This window comes from Sprattus sprattus (assembly GCF_963457725.1).
Source record: "Sprattus sprattus genome assembly, chromosome: 17".
In the NCBI taxonomy this organism is placed as follows: Eukaryota; Metazoa; Chordata; class Actinopteri; order Clupeiformes; family Clupeidae; genus Sprattus; species Sprattus sprattus.
In genome coordinates, this window is record NC_137915.1 from 14,481,260 (window position 1) to 14,492,942 (window position 11,683).

The 11,683-nt window shown below is 42.5% G+C and overlaps 2 protein-coding genes across 3 annotated transcripts in view; both read left to right on the forward strand.

Annotated features, from left to right (window-relative positions):
- The window catches only part of ncoa2 (nuclear receptor coactivator 2), a 98,079-nt gene extending 92,104 nt beyond the window's left edge, over positions 1-5,975 (forward strand). For both annotated transcript variants that reach the window (XM_080855014.1, XM_080855015.1), the window contains exon 22: positions 1,681-5,975. The gene's annotated coding sequence lies outside the window, so the exon portion shown is untranslated. The remainder of the gene's footprint in view (positions 1-1,680) is intronic.
- Positions 5,976-7,845: 1,870 nt separating this feature from the next.
- prdm14 (PR domain containing 14) lies at positions 7,846-11,241 on the forward strand (the record flags this gene model as incomplete). The annotated part of the gene is made up of 8 exons (XM_080855455.1): positions 7,846-8,449; positions 8,676-8,729; positions 8,840-9,000; positions 9,214-9,484; positions 9,691-9,893; positions 10,163-10,264; positions 10,712-10,931; positions 11,066-11,241. The coding sequence occupies 8 exons, from the start codon at positions 7,846-7,848 to the stop codon at positions 11,239-11,241; spliced, it is 1,791 nt and encodes a 596-aa protein (XP_080711581.1).
- Between the last annotated feature and the right edge of the window lie 442 nt (positions 11,242-11,683).

An 11,683-nucleotide genomic window follows, 5' to 3' on the forward strand; every position in this document is an offset into this window, starting at 1 on the left:
TTTCTCTCTGCCCCTCTCTCCTTCTTTTGATCTTGTTTCCTTCCTTTGCCAAAAAGCCTTGCTGTACCAAATGGCACACACTCTCCCAGACAAACCCACCCCAGCCCTGTGCCCCTCGGCTGATGGCACACCCAGGACTTTGGTTAAGTGGGTTTGTTTGGGGCATACCTGCCCATAAGGCTTTAAGTGTCTGCACCACACTTGATCAAGACACCCACCCCCTTCTGGACCCTTGTTAATTATTAACTCCAATTAGCTCATGCTATGGCGCAAACGAGAGAAAGGGGGAGGGAGAGAGCTCAAGGTAGTGATGTAATTAGCACTTAGCACCAGAGCCAGACTGATTTGTACTCATTGAGGGCAATATTTTAAAGGGCAGACTTCTGATGAGACACACACACACGCACTCACAGTCTCGTGCTTTATCAGAAGAACTCTCTCCACATATACATACACACATACTCACTTAACGGCCCACTTTAGCTATGAGAGATAATGGTATGTTCCCTATGCATCCCATTACATTAATGTTTGCTTCTATAGATCTGTTTCACCATGAGTTTTATCTATGGGTTATGTATGTCCATCTCTACCTCACTCTTTCTCTCTCTCACACACACTCCTTGGCCTTCTTTCTCGCTTCCTCACTTTCTCTCTTTCTCTCCCTCCCCCTACTTCCTTCACTCCTTCCCTCTCTCTCTCTCTCTTTCCCCTAAAGTTGGTCTAGTAAGGCCTGTACATGCCTCCCTTGCTTTTGCCTGGCAGGCTTTTAAGCCTCATAAAGTAGTATGAATATTTAACCAAGGTGCAGCAGGTTTGATAGTGCGCACTCCTTCATGGTCACTGCGTGGCCACAGGCCCCCCCCCCCCCCCCCTCCACCACCCCCCCTCTGGATCCCAGTCGTGTGATTTATCCCTCTGCAGTCTCATAGTAGCACCGTTTAATAATTTAGCAGCGCGCTCGGCCATTAGTGCAGTTTTAGGAGTTTAGGAGAGAGATATTACTCATGATGAGTTTGTGGAGCTTGAGTTCTCCCACAGGGATGATCCCCTGCTTGGTAAACAGCAGCGTGCGTTCAGATGCTCGACTCTCAAGGCATGACCGAGTTTGGTTTGGTACTGTTGTGTTAAGTGAAGGCGATACTTGCAAAAGGACATGAACAACGTCAAGTTCATTGAAGCTGTGACTTTAAGCTTTTGTAAAGATTGCTCACATTTGTTTGGTGTTCTTTTTTTAACCTTTTTGTGGGGTTGTAATATGTTTGTAAGCCAAACTAAAGATTTTAGTCACTATTCATGGTTGACACCTTCATGTCCTCCATTAAGACAGGGTGGACTGTAGCCATGTTGCTGTTCTAAGCACTGGAAGTAAACCAGTCTGAGCAGCTAGACGACTGAAAGTGATTTTGATTCCCACAGTTAGGTGATTTCGATTCCCCCTAACCCTAGACATGTCTTTACACCGAGAATCATTGTTATGATTGTAATGATCTGAACTCTTTGCACTCTGTGTGTGTGTGTGTGTGTGTGTGTGTGTGTGTGTGTGTGTGTGTGTGTGTGTGTGTGTGTGTGTGTGTGTGTGTGTGTGTGTGTGTGTGTGTGTGTGTGTGTGTGTGTGTGTGTGTGTGTGTGTGTGTGTGTGTGTGTGTGTGTGTGTGTGTGTGTGTGTCTTTCCCGCAGAAATACTGTTGACCCTGAGTGATGGCAGATGTCCCTATGATGCACCCCGGCACAACCTTCTCCCCCTCCGGACAGAATCCCCAACCAGGCAGCCAGCCAGCAAGCCCTCTCCAGCATACACACCTACACCTCCTGATCCAGCCTCCAGGACCCAGGCCAGGCTGCACCCCTCACCGCTGCCCAGCCAAGAGCGGCTGGGAAGAGGTCCTGCATCCATCCCCCTGTGGTGGGGGGCTGTTCCAGGACAAACCAGGGGTTGTCGGCTGGGCCAGTGAGCTTTTCAGCAGAGGCCAGAGCGGGCCAGCAGGGGTGTTGGACATCGCTTTGAGCTTTTGGACCTGCAGCCCGTATCTACCCCACCACCCACCTTTGGCCCCAGTCTGAGCCTCCAAACACACATTCAAACACCCGCCCCACACACACACACACATACACACACACACAAGCCCCCCCCCCTACAAGTGCAAAGCCCTCTCAGTAAAGTGAGCCAGTCTCTTCTATCGCATTCACCGTAGTGTGACTTAGGTTTCTCCCCACCCCTCAAACACACACACACACACACACACACACACACACACACACACACACACACACAGACACCTGCACCCCCTCCCCCCTCCCTTAAACCTACCTGTCCAAATAACTCAGTGCCGCTGGCAACCGGGATCCTTGTCCCATGAATGTATCCCTCTTTCAATCTTTCTCTTCTCCTCTCTTTTCTCTCTTCTCTCTCTTTCTTTTTCTCTCAGTGGAAAGTGACCATACGCAAGCTCATCTCAAATTGTCACTTTGTAAGCTCCTAAATTTTTCTCCTTTTTTTTCGGGGACAGAAGAGAAGTACCTTTTTCTCTCCTTTTTCTTCTCTGGTTCCTCCCCTCAGCGGACGTTCCAAAAAAAGAAAAAAAATGGGCGCAAGGACTCTTGACTGTGTGACACTCTGGGCGTAGCTCTCACAGACGAAAACAAAACGTTTTTAGCCATTTTTGCCTTTTTTTTTTCTTTTTGTGATTTCTTTTTATTTTCTGCGTGAGAATTAAAACAAAAAAAAGACTTTAAATATGAAGTTCAATGGCAAGACACCAGATGGTTTGAGTAAAGAGACATAATGGTTTGTAAAATTAGACTTAATTTAGTCCAGAGGTTTATTGTGTATTAAATTAAGTTTTATTCTTCTGTATAGTTTTATTTCTCTTCTTTTTTTTATTGAAATGAGTGTAGAATTCTTTACAAATCTAGCAACGAGAAAAATAATTATGCTGAAGAGTGCAAAGGGTCTCGTTTTGCATTCAAGTCTTGAAACTGCTTCCCTCACTGCAATGCTCTTCTTTAGCGGATTGATTATGAATTTTATTTTTATCTTCTCTGTCTTTCTCTCTCTCTCGCTCGCTCACTCTCTCTCTCTCTCTCTCTCTCTCTCTCTCTCTCTCTCTCTGGTCCAGTAGTTTCAGAAAAGTGATTGCAGCCTATTTTCCGTGGATTAGTTTTACATAAAAAAGAGTGATATGCTAATAGATTGTACATACCAATAACAAAGTTCTCTTTCTTACGGTATTTATTTGGATTTTCGTTTTTGTTTGTTTGTACTCTTTTTTTTTCCCCTCTGTCTGGTCTTAACTGCTTCTTTGAGAACAGTGTATGTGTGTGAGAGTGTGTGTATCTGTTTGGGAAAGTGGGCAGCAGTTTCCCAAGTGTGTGTTTTGTTCCCCGTGGTACTGGTGTAGGGAGTGGGTGGCAGGGTTGTATGCAGTGTGTGTGTGTGTGTGTGTGTGTGTGTGTGTGTGTGTGTGTGTGTGTGTGTGTGTGTACCCCTCAGAACTCTGCTTGCTTCTCAGCCTTGCCCATAGAGCCCTCGGAGAACAGGAGGAAACCAACACAGCCATAACTTTGCGCAGACTTGTGTGTGTGTGTGTGTGTGTGTGTGTGTGTGTGTGTGTGTGTGTGTGTGTGTGTGTGTGTGTGTGTGTGTGGAGTGATATGCTTCATGCCAGCTGTTACAGTAGGTACAAACTGTTCTGGTGTGTCAACAAGCAATAACGATTACTTGAGAATCTGTTTTCTCCCTCTCTCTTTCTCTCACTCTTTCTCTCTCACTCTATCGCTCTCTCTCTCTCGCTCTCTCTCTCTCTGTCTCTCTCTGGCTTTGAGTTTTTGTAATTTTGTAAAATCTGGGAGGCACATCTCTGCTCAGCGAGTCAAACTCAGTATTAAACACGACACTTTTTTGAATAGTAGACAGTTTATATTTGAAAGGATATCCGAAATCTGTATATTCCTCTCCTATCAACACACACCAGTTGTATTTTCTGGGGGTCACAAGCTAAGAGCTAAGGGACATCATTGGTCTTTTATTTTTTGAAATGTGTTCCCATGCACTTTCATACACACAGTACACACACATACACTTGTGTGTGTGTGTGTGTCCAAGGATCACTGTTTACTGTCTTGATGAAGTACACATGATATCTGTATGTATCAAATGGCATGAGCCTGACCACTACAGATGTTTGTTTGTTAAATGGCCATGAACATACTCTAATTTCCCTCACCAATATTTTTGATATGTCGGACTGAAGCCAAATTTCTTTTGAAAAACCCCACTCTGATTTGGTTTCTTTCAAAACAACGGATGAATGTGTTCTCAAGATGTCTGCTCTTTGGTGCATACAAACACGATCAATGACGACAGTAAGATCAGTCCGTTGTGTCCTCTAGCACACAACAAAGTGCCATCAAGATGCGGATGAAGCTGCTTATAGCAGCACAGTTCTTACGGTTGTATGTGTGAGGCTGTATGTGTGTGTGTGTGAGAGAGTGTATTCTCAGCAAGCTGAGAAACAAGGATATATATTATACTGTATGACAACCCTTTCAAATCATCTGGCGTTCGGGTTTGCTGACAGTATTGTGTCTGTGTGTGTGTGTGTGTGTGTGTGTGTGTGTGTGTGTGTGTTTCGTGTGTCTGTCTGTCTGTGTGTGTGCTGAACTATACGTGATGTGTAGGTAGTTCCAGTTTTAGCCTCCTCTTTGAATGCTGTAAACATAGTTTCTCTGTGCATCCTGTGGGGTGGCCGCTTGGACCTTTGGACAGCAGGGTGGCCTGGCGTGTGTCGCCGGACACCCTGAGTAGAAATAAACAGCTCTTCACCCTTTTCCTCAGCCCAACGATCAGGCTCATCACACAGCCTAACTATCAGGCTCATCACACAGACATGGAAGGCGCTGGCCGTGTGCTATTGCTGTACAAACATAAGCGTCTTTGCAAAAAGCTTTTTTTTCCCCTCTCTTAGTGATTTTCATTTGTGATTTCAGTGTTTTAACGAATCGTTCTATCACAAGTTTTTAGATAAATGTCCCTTGGCTCGGAGACGTATTGACATTTATGAAGGACTCCCATTATATATATATATATAAAAAAAGAGTAGCCAGTTCTGAAGAGACAGATGTTCCACTCCCCTGTTTTCTGCAAAAATCCAAAGATTGTCAACATTTTGAAATAATGATAAGCCATGAAGTGATGGTTGTGTGGGTTTTTTAAAGCATTTTTATCAGGACTAGGTGCAAATGCCCTACAAACAAATATATATCAAAATGTCAGAATGACTTTGATTGAAATTGCTTAAGAAACTATTTCTCTCTACCTTTAACCTTTAAACTTTGATTTTTGGAAACTTTAAAAATGTTTTGTATAGTCTGCCAATTTCTTAGAGCTAAATGCAAGAACTTTGAAATGCTAAAACCTAGCATATTGCCTTAGATCCGTTTCTCTGTCTTGTATATTACAAAGGTGTCTGTATAATATTTGTATAGTGAAATTATGTACAATACTGAACGAGTGAGTCTCTGCTCAACTGTCTACCTTGCTGGATATGGACATTGAAATCTCTTTTCTCTCACTCTCTCACTCTCCGTGTTCGTCTCAATATTGCTCATTTTTCCATGTTTTGTTGTGATCAGTTTTTGGGTTATATTATTTGTACAATTCACACTTTAACTGTTTCGGTTTATGTATGAAAATGATGCAATGGGAAATCGAAGCAATATGTAATTTATATGAGCTCTCTGGAGAAAGCTTACAGTGTTGCGCGCTCCAAGATGTATTTTTTTCCAGTTGTGTTGTTCACATTAAACATCACTCTGTGTTCACCCGCATCGATGTTTGTAATCTTAGTGTGAGCATTTTATGCAAAGTTAGATTTACCGAGAGAAATTTAAAAACGCAGTTATGCAAGTTGTTGACTAATATGGCTTTGCTGATGCTATTTGATGTTGAATAATACTATTGTAAATAAAGAATTCTGTTATTGCAACATTTAGCTTATTTTCCAGACTGGTATTCATCTCTTCTGGGTCGAGGGCACTTGTCTTATTTGTTTCGGCTTATCAATACGTAGTCGTTCCTGCCGCAGGTACTGTCAGCGAATTCTAGACTTACTAATATGCACATTTACTCGTATTAATATATTCAGACAATTTTGAAAGACATTTGTTTCATCGACTTAAAAACAATGATTCAATGGTCGCATTAAGGGGAAAAGACGGTACGACGCTTGCACATCGTTCCAGACCAAGACACTAACTTGAACATTATGTACCCGAAACATATGTGAATAAAGCTAATTCATTTAATTTTGCTATAAACTATAGTCAAACTATAGTGAATTATTTTCAAAGAAAGTACGTGTTTCAAAGAAAATAAAATGTAGGCTATGCCAAAATGGGGCATTATAGGCTATAGATTGTTCGAAGACTCAAACGAAATATGTGTTATCCTTACTTGTCGTTAGGGTTTATTGTAAAACACTTATGCATTTTGTCCAATTACAAATGAATTCTCCGTTCGTATTTAGCTCATTTCAAAATTACGATTTGGGGGATAGATTGGCCTGATCAACCGTTGTTAACTCTTTACATATTATATAACAGGCCGTTTTACGCTCAGAAGTTTGACAATCTCAGACCAACGTGTTGTGATGGGATACTGTTGAATATTCAGTTCACCTCCATGTGTGAAAGTTGAGATTGTTATCCCAATATATGGTGTGAAATGTAACAGAAGCCAATGTCTTAAGTGGGGTAGCTAGCCTAGAGTAGTTAAGACGCCGGCAGGAGTTAACTCGGCGGTAGTGCATATGAATGCGCTGAAAACGTGTTAAAGTGAAATCCCGCGGGGGGGGGGGGGGGGTGCACGGGTGTTCTTCCAAGGAGCTGAGAGCTGGCCAATGGCTGTAAAGACAAGGAAAGGCATCGTCCTAGTCCTATCCTCCTTCACACAGTCAAGTCATACGTCCGTGAATCTGGGAACAAGCCACAACCAAACGACGAGACTCCGAGTGGTCCTGCAGGTCTCTGATCATCACGGACATTCCAAGGAGTCATAGTTCTGGGGGGGGGGAAAGAACGTGTTCGTGATCAACATGGAGTCCATCTCTGCTGAGTTTTAATGCGCTTAACATCTGGTAAGTACAGATTTGTTCATGTATAGTCATTAAAGTATGTGGTCAATCAGTGTGCCAATGTTTTATTTCGCACTATACCTTCCTCTAGTTATCTTCGTCTTTTAGCACACCCCACACTGATATTATCTTGGCCTATTGAACCGCGTACGCCCATAACCGCTTTTCAAAGAGCTGCAATGGCTTCATTAATGTTGACCTTTGTCACTGACCCGGTGTTCTTTAATTTAAGTGTCACGACCCTGATTTGTCTCCGCTGTTGGCTACCAGCGTGTCTGTGGTAATTGTCTAGACTAGGACTGGGTATTTGGAAAGGCCAGACCAGCTCAGCTGGTATTGGAGGTGTTTTATGAGCGCCACATTAAGTGTAGATATTGGATGTTCATTGAAATAGCTGAAACGATTATCGGCTTTACACGGTCTTGTAGGCTTTGTAGTGAAATGGTTTTAACTGTGAAAGAAAAATAAATTGTATATACAAATAATTATATAAAATAAATATTATTTAGAAAAAAATAAAGTATAATGTGAACTGAAAAATACACAGTAAAAGGTTGCAGGAGAGGCTGAAAAGCTTAACCAATAGAAGAGGAATTCCCTGAGGTTGAGATTCCTGATATCAGCTAAACAAAACTTCTTTTTTTCAACAGAAAACAAAACGTCCCAGAAAACTATTCAAATTCACGCCATCTCTGATCTGTCACCTGCTGCGATGGCTGTGTCCTTGTCAAGCAACCCTGCTGGGAAGGACAGGAGTTACCATTTCGACCCACTCAAAGGAAGCCCTGCCCGGGTGTCCGGTTTCTACCCATCGCTCCCCAACGTGCAGTACATGGATGTCTTCAAGAGCACACACAACCTCTTCCACCCACTCAAGTCGCTTGGACGCCTGGTCACGGAGACCCAAACAGTCATGCCGTTCAGCTTCACCGGATCCCCGAGACTTTTTTCTCAGAATGGACATCAAGCAGCCATCCTCCACGAACAGGTCTTGAACATGGCCGGTTTTCCGTACTTCAACAGAGTGCCTCCTATTTTCCCTAAACATGAGGACCTATCTCAAGTGGCTTCTGATCATTCCCCTGGATCGGTGTCAGAATTCAGCAGTCCGTCCAGCCAAAAATCCTCTTTGGAGTTCTGCTCACCTTCTAAAGACAGTGCGCTTTACCTGCACAAAGCAGAACCAGTAAACGAACAAACACACACTTACTGTTTCACAGAAGAGGACCTCTTCAGTGTCCTGTACGGCTACTCCAAGAACCAGGACAAAAATGTTGGCCATGCCATCTCAGGAGTTGCCTTCCCTGGAAATTCAGGTGAGTTTGAAACTGATGGTTAGTTAGATTATTCTGTTGAAATGTTTTATCTCAAGACTCCAAACGCACATGTTTATTTTATGTATATGTGTACTTTACACGAGAGACGCATTTGGAGCCTGGATTTAACCATTATATTAGCACCCAATGACTGCTGGTGTTTGTGTTTACGAATGAGTAAAAGTGAGATAATAATAACTAATTCTCCCTACCCTTATCTTTTTAGTCCACGAAACTCAGCACCTCTCGGTGGATGTGGATTCTCTTGAACTTCCAGAAGGTGTGTTCGCTGACAAATATGTGTCTTTTTCTGAAAATATAACAATGATAGTTAAACAAATGTATACCCAGCAGATGTCTAATACATGTACATCCTCCTTTTGATTTCAGAGTTGTCAATTGTTCAGACTACTTGTGGAAATATTTCCCATTATGGGGTGTTTGCGGACAAAACAGCCATACCGAAAGGCACCCGATTTGGGCCGTTCACGGGAAAGCTAGTTAACACCAGCGAGATTAAAACCTACGACGACAACACACTCATGTGGGAGGTAAGAAGACATTTGTTTTGTATCTGTTCCAAAATGCTGCGCTTAATCATGTTTTAACTGTTTTGAAATTTAATACAATTGAACATAAACCACAACTGCCATTTATTTCGAACAATCCAGCCATCTTGTTTAAGGTTGAAGCACTCTCATGTATTTCTCAATTTGCTTTAGAACTAATTCATTTTGGTTTGTTTGTTTGTTTGATTGTATTAGATCTTTGAAAATGGACGCTTGAGTCACTTCGTAGATGGCCGTGGGGCGTCTGGAAACTGGATGTCTCTTGTGAAGTGCGCCCGCTTCCCCGAGGAGCAGAACCTGGTGGCGGTGCAGAACCAGGGGCAGATTTTCTATGAGGCGTGCAAAGATATTAAGCCGCAGCAGGAGCTGTTGGTTTGGTATGGCGACTGCTATGTGCAATTCCTGGGCATCCCTCTCACTCTAAAAGAATTTATCGACAACAACTTTGAGCAACTACCGCCTGAAGGTGAGATCTAGCTTTGTTTATTTCATTATCATTGCTTGTGGAATAGACATATTTGTTTAATGCAATTACATTTAGTATTAAATATATGTGTTCCTGTGCTATCATTGAGGTGTGCCTATAATCACTGTGGGCCGACGTGTTTGGATATGTATGAGGTTGTTGTTCTTCGTTGCTCACAATCTCTGTTATTTGTAAATTATTTTCAGATTCTGGGGAGGGGTTTAAGTGTGACCGGTGTGGGAAGGTGTTTGCCTACAAATACTACAGAGACAAGCACCTGAAATACACGCGATGCGTCGACCAAGGGGACAGGAAATTTCCCTGTCACCTTTGCACAAGGTCTTTCGAAAAGAGGGATCGGCTCAGAATACATATCCTCCACGTCCACGAGAAACACAGGCCGCACAAGGTAGGTTCCACTTCCGAGGGAAATAGCAAGATGTATGTTTGCAACCAAATGTAGTTATGCGGTGGTGCTGAAAGAACAGCTCCGCGATGCTAAATCTCTATGGATAGTAACTAGTGTTTAGTTGGTCTTACAACCCTCTCTGTGTATTTTGTGCTCTGGCATAGTTAGTATGAAGCCGTGTAGTACAATTGCATGTCGTTTCATTTCTATAAAAACCTCTGAAATACTTTCGCCCTAATCAAAGAGTTTTCCTGTCCTTCTATCCTCAGTGCTCCGTGTGTGGCAAAAGTTTCTCCCAGTCATCCAGCCTGAACAAACACATGCGCGTCCACTCGGGGGAGAGACCATACAAGTGTGTTTACTGCAATAAGGTAAAATTCACCGGGTGATGCTCAGTACAATCCCCTCAAGTAAAACCATCCATTTAGGATTTGACTCATTTCATGGTGCGTTTTGCGCAGGGGGCTCATAACGCCTCTCGAGCCGGGGCACGCTCCAAAGAGGCACTTACATGTTAATTAGGGCCAGATGCACGTTCACTCCTTTGTCAACGGGGACTGTGTCCCGTAACTTATGAAACAAAGGAACAAAAGTGTGTTTTGTTTTTTTGCTCTATAGTTGTCTGCCCTTATTAACTCATTTAGACATTTACAATCACACTCAGCACACGCTTGTTAGCTCAAAGCGATGTAAACGGTCGACTATAGGTTTTCAAGGCCCTTTACTTCTTCATAGATATAGAATGAGTGTTGAGGATATTTTTGTAAAATGCAATGAAAAAGTGGAATCATCACTCATGAAATCTTTGCTTTGTCCAGGCCTTCACCGCGTCCAGCATCCTTCGCACTCATATCAGACAGCATTCCGGTGAGCGCCCTTTCAAGTGTAAGCACTGCGGGAAGGCCTTCGCGTCTCACGCCGCTCACGACAGCCACGTCCGGCGTACCCATGCCAAAGACAAACCCTTCCCTTGTGATGTTTGTGGGAGTTCCTTCCAAGACTTCCAGGAACTCAAATTTCACATGACCAGTCATACAAGTAAGTTCATGAATTCATTCGTTATTTCAAGTTAAAAAATCTTTCGATACTCTTCCGCACATGAAAAATAACTAGGTATGTTGGTTATCTTATGTTATTATGTAAATGCTAACCTCTATATTATTCTTTGGCAGAACAACCACTGGTCGAAACAGCCGTTACCTCAGCCGTTCAAGTGAACCGACCACTGGAGGAAAACTCTGTGTTTCCTACGACCAAAGATATCACCCTTGCACAGACACACATCGGAGAACATTTCCCCTACACTGGACTCGTTACACTCAACAAAGAATACCGTCCTTGGAATTAAAACAAATTCAAAAACGAAACACCAAAGACTGATGTAGCTAAACAATAGACATGAAATCGCTGCTATTCATGTATGTCTTATTTCCTTATTTAAACATATAGACTATTTAATGTTATCAAAATGTTTTATCATTTTTGTTTAAGCTAATTTATTTAGTAGAGTAGCGTACGTTTGGGAACGTCTATTTTCTACTGAGTCAGCTGAAAGCTGCATTTGTTTTTTCTTATGCGTTGTTATAATTGCGTTTTTTTCGCACAGATTTAGTTTTCCAAATAGTTATTATTTAAAAAAAAATCATACATTACATCGTCTTTTCATTAGCACAAGTGTCACCAAAGGGATGTTAATTATATTAGGCTACATAACTATCTTTAATGCGACCGTTTGAGTGCTTTCTTGTGAAATAATTATGGTGTTAGATATGCATACCTTACGCAGTGGC